This window comes from Hesperophylax consimilis, chromosome 1 (genome assembly GCF_061612785.1).
Source record: "Hesperophylax consimilis isolate HC1 chromosome 1, BYU_Hcon_1.0, whole genome shotgun sequence".
In the NCBI taxonomy this organism is placed as follows: domain Eukaryota; kingdom Metazoa; phylum Arthropoda; class Insecta; order Trichoptera; family Limnephilidae; genus Hesperophylax; species Hesperophylax consimilis.
This window is the reverse complement of record NC_142836.1, coordinates 8,502,162-8,521,430: the sequence shown is the minus strand read 5'-3', so window position 1 is coordinate 8,521,430 and position 19,269 is coordinate 8,502,162. Positions and strand designations below refer to the sequence as shown.

General features: G+C 36.3%; 1 protein-coding gene across 2 annotated transcripts; it reads left to right on the top strand.

Annotated features, from left to right (window-relative positions):
- Nucleotides 1–173: 173 nt before the first annotated feature.
- Nucleotides 174–13,357, top strand: LOC149426227 (uncharacterized). 2 transcript variants are annotated; one of them, XM_089644437.1, is made up of 6 exons: nucleotides 174–494; nucleotides 7,471–7,703; nucleotides 7,779–11,164; nucleotides 11,262–11,400; nucleotides 11,533–11,697; nucleotides 11,839–13,357. In XM_089644437.1, exons 3-6 carry the CDS (start codon nucleotides 10,910–10,912, stop codon nucleotides 12,270–12,272), a joined length of 993 nt encoding a protein of 330 aa, XP_089500563.1. In that variant the 5' UTR covers nucleotides 174–494; nucleotides 7,471–7,703; nucleotides 7,779–10,909; the 3' UTR covers nucleotides 12,273–13,357. The 2 variants fall into 2 exon arrangements, with proteins under 2 accessions (XP_089500563.1, XP_089500509.1); XM_089644383.1 differs by having other exon boundaries at nucleotides 174–7,703.
- The last annotated feature ends 5,912 nt before the right edge of the window (nucleotides 13,358–19,269 follow it).

Sequence of the window (19,269 nt, the reverse complement as noted above, 5' to 3'; positions counted from 1 at the left end):
ATGGCAACTCATAAACGATTTGGATGACGTTGATAGTATGGTTACACATTTCAATGCATATGTTTTGAACATATATGACACGCATGCTCCAAAACAGACTATAAATATTAAAGACAAACACAAACCTTGGATAACAGATGTCATTAAATACATGATGAAAATTCGAGATCGCGCGTATGCTTAAGCCACATTTTTTGGAAATGTTACTTTTCAGTGGTTTCATATAAAGTAGCCTTCAATGAACAACCTGGTCAAACAATTAAAGCTGCTAAATGCTGTTTTTATACCAAAAAATGCATTTTATTAGACGAAAATTTATAGGTTTCGTAAAAACACAAACAGGTAAAAGCAGTCAACCCTCAAATCAGTGATATTTCAATTTTGTGTTATTATAATCCCGTACGGTCAATTGCTTTAAGCTGCGTGACTGTTTACCCTACACGGCTTGTATGGGAATTACGTCGGCAATGCAGTGGACTTTCATTTTTCTACCGGTAGGTGGCAACTTCAAGCAGGTCAAAACCGCTTTGACATTTAGTGAGTGAGGTGCATATTTTCGACTTCCACAATTAAAAACGCTTATTTTAATTAATTACTGTAGATATGGCACTTAAAAGATCACAAAAGATTTTAGAATTGTGTGGTGTCAATTTCAAATCATTTGGAACCCGAGACATATTTATTTGCTATTTGAATTTTGTTTCACAACACGTGTTACATTATTATTTAATTTTGAATTTTAACCATAAAAATGAATTTGAAGTATATTTTCGCAGGTTTTTAAATAATCAAAACAATGCTAAAGCTAAACAACTAACGTATCTTCTGGCAAAAGTGTTGTTTTGATATTATTTGACGTGTATTCTAACCTCGAAAATTTGCTTATTTGGCAGATACTTTTATTTAAAAAACTCATTATTCATTAACATATTCCATAGTTAAGACTTGTTTTTGCATCTTATTTGTTTATTTTCAGATGAAAGTAACATTAGATCTATTGTTTCGACTAAAGAAAGTCCAGACAAATCTCTTATTCCAATTACAACATCCGATTACAACAATAATAACATAAACGTCAGACGCATATTTAAATGCTTCTACATACATTCATTTAATCAAAAGTATAATAAAAAAGTTAAGGGATCACTTCAGTTTGTGAAATACAGTGTAGTTTTGTGCTGGCTATCGCTGTGTGATTTTAGCTTCTAAATTTTACACCCACAAGTTTCACAATTGTGTTTTTAAATTAAAACAAAAAACTGCCCACCAGAGTTTTAATAAATACTAAATAAAGTTCATCAAAAATCAAAACAAAGTGATCAATATTGAATAATTTACAATATTCGGTGATAAAATTCACATTTTTCACCATAAAATATGGAGAAAACACGCAGTACGACCAGATCTACTTCTAACAAAGAGAACTCTGCAATTGCAGACAGCGGTAGTAAACCAGGCTCACCTCCAGGAGATAAACAGTACTTACTCATTATGGAAGAACTCCGTTCAATTAAATCCGATCTCCAAGGATTTAAGAACATACAAACTTAAGTGGCAGCATTATTCGATGAGTTTAAAGAATTTAAGACCTCGATAACCTTTTTTAATACAAAAATGGAGGATTTTGAGGCAAATCTGAAAAAAACAATGGAAAAAACGACAACAAAAAAATTTTGATATCGATATAAGAGGTGTACCAGAGATTGAAGGTGAAAATTTGCAAAATATATTATTCAACATAAGCAAAGAGATTAACACAACCACCACGACAAATGACATCGAAACCAGTTTTAGGGCTCCGGGCAGAACCATTCCAACAAAAACTAGACCAATAATCGTAAGGTTCAAACACGTACATTTAAGAAACGATTTTTTAAACTGCACAAAAAAGTATAACATGAATGCAGTATTGAAGGAAGATAAACTTAATACCAGCTCCATTGGCCTCTCTGGACCTCGAACCCCTGTATTTATCTCGGAACACCTAACATCTACCAATAAACGATTATTCTACCTAGCGAAGAAGACGGCCACAGAGAAAAAGCTCGCATACGTATGGATAAAAACGGGACGTGTATACATTCGTCAAACCCCAGAATCGAGAGCTATACTCATCACATCAGAAAACACCCTTCTAACTCTATGACTCAATATGACAACTAGAGAAAAACAAACAAATGACCGATACAATTGCAAAAAAGGAAGATACTGCTCCAAAAATAGGCGACAAACTGTATCCTTTAATACTCTGCTCTACCTTACAATTACCTTACCACCTTTTACCATTAAATTTAACCCTTCTGCATTTTGCTGGTACTCATGTAGGACTGTCTATGCAACTACTTGGGAATATGTATTTAAACATATATTATTCACATGCATTGATATTTCACATTCTTTTAACTTATATGTAATCATGATTATGTCTTACACTCCTGTCAAAAAAATATATTATTATTTGTTTTACATACCAGTTGAATTTATTTTTAATCTGTTTTATATAAGTGCTTTATTTTTTTTTATTACGGTCTCTATATATATATATATTAAAAAAAATTATTAACGGTCTTACCTATCAAATAAAGTTATTTTTTATTCATTCTTTACACCAGTTAAGTTTACATTCAATCAGTTTTCAATTATTGTTAAAATTAAATTTTATCTGTTATCTACATCTACTATATTATCTTATTATCTCATGTTATTTATTAAAACTATTGATTTTCTATTCTCTATACCATATTGAATTATTTGTTACTTATTTAATATTTTATCTATTATTTTTACTAGCTATAATTAATTATTATCTGATATACTTTCAAAACTACTCTATTAAAAAAACTTGTTATATATTTTATACACCTGCTAAAATTATTCTTCATATCATGTTACATATAAATTATTCTTCAATCGAGAGAATGGTTGCCATGTCATGGAAGACGCATTTAGCTGACCAAATGTCATCTTACATACGACAAGAGGCGCAGCTAGCTCGTGACAATGGGGACTTTGATGAAGGACATCCATTTATAACTGTGATTGTTGACGGAGGTTGGTCCAAGAGGAGTTACGGGAACAGTTTCTCTGCTAAATCGGGAGTGGCTTGTATTATTGGGAGACGAACGGGGAAGCTTCTGTATCTCGGTATTAAAAATAAGTACTGCCAGAAATGTGCGATAGGAAGTGAAAATAGGCGCCAACACGAATGCAATATTAACTTTTCCGGTCCATCTACGGGAATGGAACAGTCAATAATAGTTGAGGGTCTGAAATTTATTTTTCAAGAATTCATGGTTTGGGCCAAATTTTTCATAGGGGACGGTGACTCCAGTGTGTATGCAAGGGTGCGAGAAATAGCCCCATTTGGGTACAGAATACAAAAACTGGAATGTGCAAACCACGTCATCAAGTGCTATACCAGCAAACTGTATAAGCTGACTACAGACACGAAGTATGATAACAGCAGTCGCACGCTACTGAAAAGAGAGATTAGAAGGCTAAAAAGTGCTGCACGTGGTGCTATAATTCAAGCTAACGGCAATTTGGACCAGCTGAGAAATGATCTCAAAAATGGTCCTGACCATGTTTTTGGAAGTCACTCGAAATGCCGTGCTCAATACTGCAAGCACATTGGTAGTAATGCCATCAACCATGTACCCTTTTTAGAGAAATCTCATTTGATGTCAGATCTACGAATCCAAGTGGATGCTGTTGTCCGTAAAGCGGATAGACTGACAGAAAATGTCACTACGAACTTAGCCGAGAATTTCATGTCACTTGTCAGTAAGTTCGTAGGTGGCAAAAGTATAGATTTTTCCAAAGGTGGAAGTTACGAGGGTCGATGTTACGGTGCAGGCTTGAGTCACACCTTGGGACCAGCTCACATTACTGACTTGCACAAGACGATCACAGGAAAGTCACCTGGCCAAACGACCAAGCGCGTGGTAGCGTTGCGACTCAAACGTCGTTGTTTGGCGAGACGCTTATTCACCAACTCGTATAAAGCCAGGAAATCACTAGTCCATAAAGGACCGGACTGTGAATATGGACCCGAAGCAGCTGAACTTGACCTTTCCTCTGAGGAATTAAACGAAAAGATGATTTGTATCATGGATATGCTGACGCATCAAATTTCCACTGAAGCGGATACCATCAAACTGCAAGAACTAACAATCGGTCAAGCAGATAATCCTCTCTGGAGGGAAGCGAGGCATAAACGACTTACAGCTTCGAAGTTTGGCGTTATTTACAAACTAAGAGATTCTACACCTCGGCACAATACTGTCAAGAATTTACTTCTTAGGAGAGACCTTATGACTAAAGCCATCATTTATGGCAGAATCAACGAAAAGACTGCAATAGACTTATACGAGGAAAAACACAAGGTAAAAGTAATGCCTTGTGGTCTTTTTGTCAGAAAGGAATGGCCGTACTTGGGGGCAAGTCCAGATGGATTGGTTGGACAAAATGGTTTAGTGGAAGTAAAATGCCTACCCTCAATTGGAAATAAACCCATTTTTGACCCTGCTTTGGAAGACAATATATTTGTTACTGTGCAGAATGGAATACTTGTACATATTGAAGAAATCGCATAATTATTCATTTCAAGTTCAAGGTCAATTGTTCATTACAAGAAAAGACTTCTGTGACCTTATAATTTATTCTGAAAGTGGAATAGAAGTTAAAAGAATATATCCTGAAAAAGATTTTGAACTGAAAGTATTACCACGTCTCATAAAGTTTTTCAACGAATCACTATTGCCAGGGTTAGCAGATAGCCGAATTCAACGCGGTATGAAGATTAGAGAACCTGAACATGTTATTAATACTCTAAAAGTCAAGGTGTTAAAAGCCAATGAATCTTTGTGATCAGATGTAGTTGTACAGTGGAGTTATTATATTTGTGCAAACGCTAAGCTTGTCTAACTGGAGTATTTATGTTAGTTTATATTTGTTGAAATTTGATTTTTTTTTGTATATAAGTCAAGCAATTGGTCCTTGTCAATCGTTCTATGTTTTTTGTATTATTTTAAAAATAGTTAATCGTATGTTTTCAATACGACCGATAGCTGAGTTCGTTGCTCCTCCCGGAACTATGATATTATGAATTTTATTTTCAAATTATTTTGTTTTCGAATTCAATGTGTAAAACATATTATTATTGGTCACTTCGTTTATATCGATACTTTGATATCGTCGAATGCAGCCCTCTTATTGAAAAGTTTGTGTATATTATAAAGTTAATAAAGCATTACATATTATTTACTTAGGCACCGTTGTTTTCTTGTATGATCCTTATTAAAAAAAAGCTTACAAAAAGCATGTTTTTTTGTTATCCTTCAAAACATGCATTCTTTACCCTTGAATAGTCTTCAAGCACGTTTTTTTATTACGGTCAGAGCGCATTGATGTACCTACCTAGGTACCTACCTATTGTATTTTGTATGTCAGCGCTGTCTTTCTGCAGTGGGAAAGTGTTTTAAAAAATCAAATATTGACATACAATATAAGTCAGTTATAATTAGTGACATCTTACGAATTTCAACAGAACTTTTTTAGTACAGAAAATGGCTAGTAAAACCTAGTTCCTCCGCTGGGGGGCATTGTTGTAGTTTCGTTCTGAACAAGGTACCTATTATACTTGGCGTTAACATAATTTTCATAGTCACAATATCTTTAATTAATAATAATTTGTTTTGCTCTGTGCGTGTCTTGATTTTGAATGGAACGCACCTGCCAGCTGCTGGTGCAGCGAGTTCGATATTCGAATTCGAGCTAGAAACATTTAATAGCGAGGGCCGTTAAGGGACTGCACTTAAAAAAATAAATGTCGACCAGTGTTATCAATATTCTAAAGTTTTATCCAATCAGTGCACTTTATTTGATCGAGGGGTTGACGGCATTACGGTTTGTTTCAGATTTTTCTATTATCGCCAAAATCGAAAATTTTTGCCAAAAAAAACTGTTCTAAAAACTAGGTACAATAATCTTTTAGATGTGTATTAGGAATAAACATTTTTTTTTTGTAAATAATTAAATTTTGGTATATTGGCTTAAAAAACTTAACGTGTGTTTTGTGTAGAAAAACTATAAAAAATTATGAAACTAAACATTTTGAAAACACATTCCTTTACTTAAGAATTTTTTAAATTAAACTGTTATTTCACTTTTTATCGGTTTCATATAATTTTATTTTAAAATTCAATTTTAAAGTAGCATATAAAAAGAAATAAAACCGTCACTTGGGTTCGAGATAGTAAAATATCTATACAAATTAGCCTTCATATTTCAAGGAGAAGCATTATTTCGTTCTCTTGCTGACAATTTTTTTTATTAATGTTCACATGAGAGAAAGAGAGATATATAACTTTTCATAATGTATGGTCGCTCTGGGACAATTTTGGTCTTACGAAATTATAATGCGCGCGTAGCATTTGGGACGTATTTGGTCTTAAAAGGTTCCAAGGGTTAAGTTTTCCCATGTTTTATATGTTTATTACTAGCATTGTTATAAAGTGGTCAGTTATTGTGAGTGCATGCACTACAGATTGCTTGTGTTTTATGTTTTATTCTAAATGGTAAATGCAGGTTTTGGAATTGTTCATTTTTTGAGTGAGTTCATTTATAAGGCTTAAAAAAAGATTAATTTATTTCATTTTTATGTTTATAATTTGTCTTTGCGAAGCATTTGGTTTATTTTAAATTAAATTTGAGTAAGTATTTCATCCAACAATTTTCCAGGCGTGGAGATTTTTAGTTTATTAAGTTAAAACAATTGCATTACGAAAAAAAAATTAACTTAAGATTTACGCGTAATTCGAACAAAGACATATTGCAAGCTCCAGCACTTTCTTCCACCTTTGGTCAACGTAGCTTTAGATACTTTGCCACAAAAATATTCAACATGCTCCCAGAAAATATGTAACTGAGTCAAACACAGAAAGAGTTTAAAAAAAAAATTTAAATTTGGATTCATTCAAATGATCGAGCATCGAGACTGGAGGGCGATTCTCGTTCTAATTAACGACATTAAAAATGTCTTTTCCTTTAAATTAACGATTTTTTAAGTATCAAGCGATTCGGGTTCTCTCGATGACAGATGGAATCCTTAGATTTTCGATTGCAGGCCAAAACTCTTAGCCTTCCGCGAAGGGTACCCCGGGAGCTGTCTTTAGCTTGCCGAATGTGCTAGCGTTCGCGAAGAATTGGCTTCATTTAAGTGTGACGTTTTTACAATTAACAATATTTGGGTAGTTTTAACAAGAGAAAACTTAATATTATCGTAAGTATTGACTGTAAACATGATTAGTGACTTGTTTGTGGCACAATAATGCTATTAAATGAATAGAATAATGTAATGGCTATGTTTGTAAAGTATGTAACATGTCGAAAACCAGATAAAAGTGATTTAATTTACAATAAACTACACATACCATTGAGGATTTGTACATAAATAATAATAACTTTCAGATAAAATGGCTGCAGGATGGCTGGCGCTCGAAATTGTGGGTTTTGAAGTTAACCACAACGAAGTAAGAATCCCTTTCCGTATCTTAAGAGACGCCCAAAATCCCATGGAAATGGGGCAAACGGAGTTCCTGAATTTATTCAGAATATCTAAGGAAATTGGCCACTTCCTAATGAACTCGTTATCCCCCATCTTACAACAGAGAAGAAAGCATGGACTGTCTGTCCAGTCACAGGTGAGAGGTACATTCAATTAACCATGTAATCCATGACAAAATAAGATACACTATTAATAGCTGAATTTTTCACAGGTACTTACTGCAGTAAGATTTTACGCGGTGGGCTCGTACCAGAGAGGTATAGGACACGAGTGGGGCTTGGCTGTCATCGGTTAGCCGATGCATATTAAATGTTTCATCGGCTATCAACGACACACTACTCCAGACGTGAATTAATGAAGACAGAATGTTTAAGCGAGCGGGAAATAAATTTATGACGAAAGACCGCTGGAATATCGGCATTCAAAGTTTCCGTATCAACTGTTGATACAGCCGCGTGTGAGTATGGACCTTTTGCCGTAACAACAGTTGATACGGCCGCATGCAAAGAGTTAATGAACAACTGACCCAATTTAATAAACACTTACTACACCTAGCTAATCGTCAAGACTTGGGTACAAATTTATTTGGGCAAAATATGGAAAAATATGTATGAGAAAAAACGAAACATCTCCAATCTTACAAATAAGAACCTCAGAAGACATCCCCTCCGAATAAAGAATAATAAAATCTCCTAGCAAACAACTATCAACCTTCAACATGTCTGAAGAAAACTATATACAGTGAAACCCGAATTTTACGTCCCCAGATTTAACGTTTTCTCGTCAATTACGCGTAATTATTTCTGTCCCGATATATTTTAGTACCTTTGATACTCGCTTTTTACGTTTTTTTTCCCGCAATTAAGGTCGAAAATATTTTTTAAAAAAATGTTAGTTTCGCGGGCTTGACACGGCCGTGCCGTAATTGGTCAGCTTACGGCGCGCAACGCGGTGATTGGCCGACATATTTCAATTTTAGCCGGCCGTGCCATGATTGGTCGGGGTACGGTGCATAACGCGGTGATTGGCCGACATTTTTGAATTTTAGCCATGTGTAAAATACTGTAGCATCATTTGTTCGGTTTATTTACGCATCTGTCATTCGGTTTTCAACTCGATTTGTGACGCTTCTTTCTGACATTATTCGCGATCATCACATTGTTTTTACGTTTCTTGTTTTGTTTTCGTTAAGTTTATTACAATCTAAAGTGTATTACGTATATTATTATTATGTCTCAACAAAGAAAAACGTTGTCAGTGCGAGAGAAAAGGAACATTCTTGAAAAGGTTAATAATCACGTTGGTTCACGTGTTTCGCTGGCTCGTAATTTTGGTATACCCATAACTACGTTGGCTACAATCATTAAAAATCGGGAATCTATCGAAAAATCTAAAAATCGGGAATCTATCGCTGGCTCGTGATTTGGGTATACCCATAACTACGTTGGCTACAATCATTAAAAATCGGGAATCTATCGAAAAAAGTGCGATTCAATGTGATGTCATGGCGAAAAAACGTAAATATTACTACGTCGAAGTATGAAAAACTGGAAGAAATTTTGAAAGAGTGGTTCGTCAGTGCGAGGTCCAGCAATGTTCCCGTCGGTGGTTCGATTATTCGTGAAAAGGCGCTACGCATCGCGGATTGACTCAGTATCGAAGGATTTACTGCCTCAAATGGATGGATAGACCGTTTTAAAAAGAGGTATAATATGGTCTACGGATCGATTTGCGGAGAATCACGAAGTGTTGATTTAGATATTGCTGAAGATTGGAAGCAGACAGATGTTCCGACGTTAATTGCAGACTATGCTCCCGGAGATATCTTCAATGCGGATGAGACTGGGCTGTTCTTCAGCGTACTACCGTCTAAGACATTCTGCTTTAAAGGGGAGGACTGTCACGGAGGAAAATTAAGCAAGATGAGGCTCACTGTTCTTTTGATTACGAATTCAGATGGCAGTGAGAAGCTTCCCCCATTTGTAATTGGGAAGTCTGCAAAGCCCCGCTGCTTCAAAAATGTGAGGTCGCTGACAACAAAATATGCAGCTAATAAAAAGGCATGGATGACTTCAACCTTATTTGAAAAGCAACTTACTGCATTAGACGCTTTGATGGGAGTAAAAAATCGGAAAATTTTATTATTCCTTGATCGGTGCCCTGCGCACCCCACAAACCTGACACTAAGGAATGTTAAGTTGGCATTTTTTCCACCCAACTGCACGAGTGAACTGCAACCTCTGAATTTGGGGATAATCAGTTCATTCAAACACTACTACCGAAAAAACTTGGTAAATAAGTTATTGTCTGAGCTAGAACGAGGTGAGGACCCCAAAAAAGTTTAAAATATCCATTTTAGATGCAATGCATTATATTGTAAAGGCATGGGGTGAAATTACGGACGTGACGATAAAAAATTGTTTCTGGAAAGCTGGGATAAACAAGGAGCAGGAGGCAGCGGCAGAAGAAGATACCGAGGATCATATTATTGATAGCTGGGAAAGGATTTCTGATCAACCCTTGGAGGACTTCATGAACCTCGACTCCAACGTGATGACGTCAGACTTGGTGGAAGTGGACGACATCGTGGACAGTCATGTAGCACCAGAAAACTCGTCCAGTGAAGAAGACCCATCCGATGAAGAAGAGAATGTGATCCCAACAAAAGAAGAAGCGATGAAGTACATGGAGGGTCTTAAAACCTATTTTTCAAGCATTGGCGGTGTTCGAGAAGAAACTTATGTCTATACAGGATCGAAAAAGAATTAGAACAGAAAAAAAAAAATGCAACCAACTAATCTACGTGATTTTTTTAATAAAAAATAAAATTTAAAATGTGTTTTTCTTCAATACCCCCCCCCCATGATATACATGATTTTTTTTAAAAAAAAGTTCTTTTCTTCAGTATCCCTAATATATATATATATATATATGTGACCTAGGGCCGTCTGTTTCATCGGAAAGCTAAATCGTGAACTAAGTCTAAATTTTAACCATCGGTTATACTAAAAAGGAAGTTAAACAGGGCCACGCGCTGTTTCAAGCCTATTTTAGCTAAAGTAAAAATAGTTAGTGTGGCCAGTCTACAAAGCAGAATATACCTCGAAATTGTCTGGAAAAACGCACAGCAATATTTTTTGGTGCGGCAACACCACAAATGAAATTTGAAATGCAATAGAACTGTCAAAACATTGCTGTATCTTGTTTCCCGTTATTTACGATTCAAACATTTATCATCGTTGATTTGACATCAAGTCCGACAAAAATTCTTTAAAATGGCGGAATATGTAAAGAAGTAAGTACAATTCTGTTGTTTTACATGTATTTATACGTTATGTTAATATGATTACATTTTATTATTACAGATACAAGGCGAGTAATTTCTCGCCGAAAGAAATTTCTAAATTGAATGAGCTGGTTGCGAAGTATTCTCAAGTAATATTTAACAAAAAAACAGATTCGGGGACCAATCGACAGAAGATTGAGGTATGGGACCGGATATCCATGGAATTCAACTCTAATATGCCTGGTCCCATTCCTCGATCGGCAAACCAACTAAAATTGAAATTCTCCAATTTAAAAAAGGTGGCCAATACTGTAAGTATTATTCTATTATGTAGGTATTTCGTTCTCCTAATTTTTCATAAAAGTTCCTTAATTTAGGTAGTATACGGTATATGTATGTTTGTTTTAGGAATGGAGCCATGTGGTCCAGGAGCAGAGGAAGACGGGTGGAGGCCCACCTCCGTCTGATGTCTCGGAGACCACACTGTGGCTCAAGGGCATCATGCAGACGTCGATGGTGGGTGAACCCACTACTTCAGATTGCGATGGTATTATTTAATAAGTATTTCAATCATAATTTAAATATAAACAATGCCAGATGTGCAACATGTGAGTGTGCAAAGTGACACTACATAAATGTTGAAAAACTATCATTTTAACAATATGTACACATATTGTAGGATACCACGGTACGTTGAGCGACCCTACCACTACTATCGAGCTGGTGGAAGTGGACGAAGCTGAAACTGATGCTGGACCTTTGAGCTGTGAGCAGGAGGAGGATGATGTGATATGCGCTGAAAAGCCCATAATCAAAAGAAAGATGGCCAGTCCACTAGTAACAGGTAACAAATTAGTACAAACATATATATAAACTAAAATAATTATTTATGGAGCTTTCTCTCATTTGCATTTAATATTGTTCTACATTGTGGAATCTTTGTAGCGTCAAGACAATGCGTCTATAACAATTTCATTGTTTGCAGTTTCAAAGAAGAAGTCTGCAGTTACTCCGGCCATATTGAGAAAAAATCTCAGTTCCATGACGAAGAGGAAGATGGAGTACTTTGATGAGAGTCAAGACGTCATGAAGAGAAAGGAAGCACGAGAAGCTGAGCTTCACCAGTTGCACCTGCGGAAGGCCCTCGCTGAGTGCAAATCTGCGGAAGCACTAGAAGCTGAGCTTCGCCAGTTGCACCTGCGGAAGGCCCTCGCTGAGTGCAAATCTGCGGAAGCACTAGAAGCTGAGCTTCGCCAGTTGCACCTGCGGAAGGCCCTCGCTGAGTGCAAATCTGCGGAAGCACTAGAAGCTGAGCTTCGCCAGTTGCACCTGCGGAAGGTCCTCGCTGAGTGCAAAGCTGCGGAAGCTCGACAGGAATTGGCAGAGCTATTACTGAAGAAAGAAATAGAAAAAAAATAATACTGTTGTTTCTATCAGCTATTTTTATTTTATATTCATGTGAAGCAGATATTTTGTGATGTAACGTTCAAATTTAAAGAAGAAAAAAATAACTTAGTAAACACCACTTTCATTATAAAAGTGGTGTTTACGAAGTTATTGTTTTATTATTACTTGGATAAATGTACTCTAATGTACACATAATGTAGACACAATACTCGTAGCATCTATATTTTTATGTTTTACTGCTATAGTTTATTATTACTTGGATAAATGTACTCTAATGTACACATTATGTAGACACAATACTCGTAGCATCTATATTTTTATGTTTTACTGCTATAGTTTATTATTACTTGGATAAATGTACTCTAATGTACACATTATGTAGACACAATACTAGTAGCATCTATATTTTTATGTTTTACTGCTATAGTTTATTATTACTTGGATAAATGTACTCTAATGTACACATTATGTAGACACAATTCTCATAGCATCTATATTTTTATGTTTTACTTCTACAGTTTATATTTATTCACTGTTACTATTCAATATTTATTATTGTCTGCTATCTCTGGACTCTCACATCACTGTTGTAACGTTACCTAAGAATAACATGATGTATATGAACATATCAGCTTTAAAGTTTCGATCTCATCTGGGATCTTTAATTACCTTGCTGTCATTAGCTCATAGTTTTGTAGACATAACGTAAGAATGATAAGATGTGTATGGACATATCAGCTGTGAGCACTTTAACGTTTCTATCTCATGTGGGAGTAATTTAATTACCTGGCTGTCATTAGCTCATAGTTCTTTAGACGTAACCTAAGAATAATAAGATGTGTATGGACATATCAGGTCTGTGCACTTTAAAGTTTCTATCTCATGTGGGAGTAATTTAATTACCTGGCTGTCATTAGCTCATAGTTCTTTAGACGTAACCTAAGAATAATAACCTGAGCACTTTTTCTCGTCGTTCTTTAGTTTATATTCATAATTAATAAATTATGATATTTGGTGCTGGCTGAAGGCTGTATTATGGGAATAAATAACAAAATGTACAACAAAATAAATTTATTTTAATTGTTTGCAAAAGTTACAAAGGAATAAAAAGCAGCTCAAAGATTGGCAAAAAAACAATTAATTAATTTATTTCTTTTTTCACCTCTCCCACCGCCGCCAAGTGGAGGCCCGCCCAACGTTTCTTCATCAGGGTGTTCTTCCGGATTCGGGCCATTTTCCGGTGGCTCCATCTCTTTATGCAGAATGCATAAGTTATGCAGAACAGCAGCTGCGACTATTGTGTCCTGCACTCTATCTTTTTTTATTCGTAGTTTCAGCGATAAAGCAGGAAAACGCCTTTTCCAAACCCCGAACGCTCTCTCTACAGTATTTCTCGTCCTTATGTGACTTTCATTATAGAGCGTTTCGGCAGGGGTCGTTGGGAGGCGAAGTGGTGTCAATAGGTAATCGCAGTTTGCGTAGCCCTTGTCACCTAAAAGGTGATAATCTCCAAATTCTTTGGCTATCAATCGCCCTTTGATAGCACTATTGTTGAAAATAGTGTTATCATGAGCAGAGCCGGGCCAGCGTGCGACAATATCAATAAACTTGAGTTTTGCGTCCACAACAGCCTGTACGTTGTATGAAAATGTTGATTTCCTGTTGCGGAACACCTCAGCATCATCTCCTCCTGGAGACTGGATAGGAATGTGTGTTCCATCTATGGCTCCTATCACACTGGGAAATTTGGCAATGTTATAGAAGGAACACGCAACCTCCGACATCTCTGCCTCGTCTGCTGGCATCTTTATGTACTGCGGCCTTAGCCTAGCAATGGCTTTAATAACCCGCCACACGACTCTGGAGACAGTTGAATTGTGGAGTCCGCATAAGTCACCATTGCTGATGTGTAAACTTCCAGTTGACAAAAATCTTAATGTCATCAGTACTTGGTCAATGGCGCTGACAGCTTTGTTCCTGTAAAAATATGTTTGTGAGTATCTTGAAGTAAATGAAGACCCATTATAATATGTAACACGGTATTACGCGGAAAAAAATATAATTTACCTTCCAGTAGTTGTAATATCTCCTTGTATTTATTGTGTCACAAAATTGACAAGGTTTTTCGACATCCGATAGCGCGCCAAAAATTTGAGATCATCCCAAATAACCATATTATTGACGCGGGGTCGAAATGTTTTTGGTTTTTGCCGCAAGACATATTGGATTAGTAATTCATCGTCACTATCATCACCTTCTACAATATCTATCATGATTAGCAATCGATTTTGAAGCGCGTAATTTCGTAGTTTACCTCCCGACTCTCAGATAAGACAGAACTGTCAAATATGCCAACATGGCGGAGTAACTTAAGACTAAAGGATAACTGTCTATTTTCGGAAAGTAAAAACTAAACATAAAAGTGACGTAAAACAAGCAGTCAAATTGATTGAAAAACGCATTTTGGTGATATTTAACTGTAGTCACTCCTTTAAGACTAAATTTAACTGTAACTAGCGTTGAAACAGACGGCCCCTATAGTATCAAAGTGTGACATCTCCATTTTTGGCTAAAATGAGATAATGATGCAGTTTTGTAGCCATTTTATTGTTGATTATAGCTTTTGCCACAGAATCTGACATATCCTTTCAAATTTCTACATAATTTGAGTTAAAAATTGAGGTTATTATCAAAAAATGACATATCCCTCGCTTATTAGTTTCAAATAATGACAGATCCACTTCAACCAATAGGGAGTCGCCATCTTGTCACGTGATTGAGGGATTTAACTGCCATTTCTGTCTTGTGTGTCCAGCTGTGAGTGTCGGTTGACAGTTTTTCGGTATTTTAGTAAGTTTTAAAAAGTTTTAAGATAAAAAACAATGGAACGTGTTGTTCCAGAGAAAGCAAGGAATAGAAAAAAACAGCCAGAAAAGTGGAAAAGATCCAGGGAAGTGAAAAAAAGGTAAGTTTTGTTCTCAACTGTCAAGATCACTCATGGTTCATGCAGTTTTGCAAAGAGCGTGCGAGAGTTAATTTTATTTTTCACACACAAATATTTTTATGTATTTTATGCCTGTCTCTAGAAACATCAATTTCACTTTAATCAACTATTTCATTGGCAACTCAGATTAATAAGTGAAATGTAGGTATTTTAGATACCTCTCTAGTAAATATGTATGGGTATAAATAATTATTAAATATAAATTTATTTTTCATGAAAAATTAAAATATCCCCTTTCTTTTTGTTCAAGATATTCTGCATCAACATTGCCGTTTGCGCCAAAATGCCAACACAATTCAAAGGCATTTCAATGCATGTCATTGACAATGGTAGACATACAACAATTTCACAAGAAATTTTATTTGTTGTCAACAAAATTTATCAGGACAATTACTTGTTAAAATATTGTTTACCGAAATCGGTAATTAGGAGAAGAGGAAACAGCGAAACAGATAGCAACAAAAGGAAAAAGAAGTCTCTTTCAATAACCTATAATGTACGTACAACAACTACTATGACTACGGTACTTGTATGCAGAAACACATTTTTGGATATTTTACATATCAACAAAATGCGTGTGATTGGCGTCACTAAAAGATACTTTAACTCTGGCACTCCTCCCATTGAGAAACGGGGAGGTGATAGAAATCACATAAAATTTGCCGACCGCAAAAATGCTGTAATAGAATTTATTAAAAAACTTATTCCTCTTGAAATTCATTACTGTCGTAGCAAAACAAAATCACGGCAATATTTATCTTGCGAACTTAATATCAGCAAATTAAGTCAAATGTTTAATGCTCAAGCATTATCAGATTGCATCGTAAAGGCTTCGTATTTCCGAAAAATATTTAATTCTGAGTTCAATATTGGTTTTGGAACTCCACGGACAGATCAGTGCTCCAAATGCTTGGAACTTGGTGAAAAAATTAAGTATGAAGTAGATGCATCAATGAAAAATAATTTAATAATAGAAAAACGTGTGCATAAAATTCGGGCCAAGGCATTCTTTACAATGTTGGAAGAAGAAAAAGAGGGCATGGCAACAATTTCTTTTGATTGCCAAAAGAACCAACCACTGCCGAAAGTTGCCGATCAAGCAGCTTACTATTCACGCCAATTATATACATATAATTTTACAGCAGTTATTGGTACTTCCCATTCTAAACTCACTAACGTGCACATATATGCTTGGACAGAAGATCAGTACGCAAAAGGATCAAATGAAATCGCAAGTTCATTATTCCATCTTCTTTCTAAAATTAATTTTGATGGAATCAACACTATTCGACTAATGGCAGATGGATGCGGAGGACAAAATAAAAACTCTGTTCTCATAGGAATGTGCATGAAGTGGTTGGAAAACAGAGGTGATGTTGTAAAAAGAATTGAAATAATTTTTCCCGTCCCAGGCCATTCCTTTCTACCATCTGACAGAGTTTTTGCTGAAATAGAGAAAAAAATAAAGAAGAGAGAAGTAATTGTCAATCCTGAAGAGTATTACGATATATTTAAGGAACATGGAAAAGTATATAATCTTGGAACTGACGTGAAAGTCTTTGACTGGAAGTCTGCCGTTCAGGAGGTTTTGAAACCTCCAGGCAAATGGCATTTTAAATTTGCTCCTTCGAAAAGATTTATTTTAACCAAAAAACCATCAGGCGTCATAACAGTTGCTGGAGAAGCTCACTATAGAGTAGATTTGTGTTCTTCAAAGAAAATTTTCAAAACAAATTTATCTGCAGTACAAATTAACCACAAAGAGTTAAATTGTTCCTTACTGTGTTCAAATTGCTTAAGTGTACTAAAAACTAATTTTACTGTGACCAGTGTGGACGTATAACGACTTTAAGAATAGGTGACAAATAATATTGTTAATCCTAAGATGTGTGAATTCCAATGTGTATAATACGAGACCAGTGCTTTGAACATTCACCAGATGTGATCATCCCTTCGGCCCTTGCCCCTTGCCCCTCGTCCACCCGCACCAATACTGCAAACCCCGCTGTCCGACGCATACAGTGCGGTTATAGAATGTGGGCCATATGACATTGCTTAGGCCACAGAATCGTCGTTTCTCGGAATCTACCCTTAACCCGGACAAGAAGAGAGTCATTTGGCGACTAATGCAACCCAACCTCCGCTCCCCACCGCTCGTGCCCTTCCGCGCGTGAAATAATGACATCGGAAATGAAGGATGAAATCGGACTGAACCCGCGCTCTTTGGTTTGCTGTCTACATGGAGTGTTTTAAAACAATTATACAATGATAAAATATCTATTTTTAGTGGTAGTTTATTTGTTTAGTCATTCTGGAACAGTTTTTTCTTTGGTTGAGTTTAGGATTAAGTTAAATGTTATATTAAGCGTATAAATATGTATTTTTTTTTTATGTGTGCAACGATATGTTAAGTTGTATAAGTAAGATGTTTATGTAGTACTTGGAAGGGAATGGCCGACAAAGATGTCGATGAGGTTCGCTATCCATCACATCGCCAACCCTTCGGTGGCGCAAAGAGGAGGACGGAACGTGATCAATGTCGAATTGGTACATGGAACATTAGAGGAGGAATGGAAAGAAAGATGAACGAACTATGTGATACAATGGTGAGCAAGTGTTTGGACGTACTGTGTATAACAGAGAGTATGAAAAAGGGTAGCGGTACAATGCAGCATAATGATAGGCTCGTCATTTGGTCTGGGAGACCAGATACGGAGAGGGCTTGTCAAGGTGTTGCAGCGCTACTGTCTCCCAGAATGATTGAATGTATGTTGCAGTATGAATGTGTAAGTCCGAGAATAATGTGGATCAGATTTAAAATCGGTTTGACAAGGGTGTTTCTTGTTATTTGCTACGCCTCTGTCAATTCTGAAAGCGATGAAGTGAAAGATGATTTTTGGACTGGTGTGAATGATGTAATGAGACTAAAAAATATGAACGAAAGGATTATAATGGCAGGCGATTTGAATGGGTGGGTGGGAATTAGACGTGACGGATTTGATTCGGTCTTAGGTATGTTTGGGGATAAAAGAACGAATGACAACGGGAACAGAATACTTGAAGTATGTTTAGAGTGGAACCTGTTTGTGTCGAATACTTTCTTCGATCATAAAGGTATCCACCAATATACGTGGGAAAGAGGAAATGAGAGGTCAATTATTGATTTTGTAGTAGTTGACTCTAGGTTGAGAGCTGTTACCGAGGACACAAGAGTTTTCAGAGGGGCTGAGGTCGAAACTGACCACTTTCTTGTAGTGTCAAGAGTAAACCTCTTTCGCGGTTGGCGCTCTAAAGTGAAAACGGTACTAACTCCAACAAGAGTCAAAATAGAAAAACTACAAAATGATAATGTGAGAAGTAAGTATATGAATTGTGCAGAGATAAGATTGAATGCGAAGGAAATGGATGGTCTAAGCATAGACGAAACATGGAACCACATAAAAGTGTGTCTTTGTGAATCTGCTAGGGAGGTTTGTGGAATAAGTACGCAAGGTAGGAAGAAAGGTGATGCATGGTGGGATGATGAGATTAAAGCACTGGTCTCAGAGAAGAAAGCATGGTTATGTCTGATTGCGGCTGGCAGTGCTTCCAGCGAAGAGAAGTATCGAGCGAAAGAAGTATATAAGGAATGTAAGAAAAAAGTAAGAGTTGGAGTGAAAGAACGAAAGAAACGCAGGAAACGCGGAGAGGAAGAAGGAATGAAAATGACAAACCATTTCCAAGAAAACATTAAGTTGTTTTGGAAAGAAGTCAAAAGGTCCCGGAGTGGCCCAGAAAACGGAAGCATGAAAGTGATAAAATCAAAAGATGGAAAAATGTTGACGAATGAGGAAAAAATAAAAGAGAGATGGATGAATTATTTCGAGGAAGTCTTCGAAAGCGAAGTGAGTGACAGTGATTCCAGCGGTGAATCAGATATGAATGACGATGGAGTGAATGTTACCGAAATTAGCATGGATGAGATAGAAAGTTCGATTAAATGTATGAAGAATGGTAAGGCTGTCG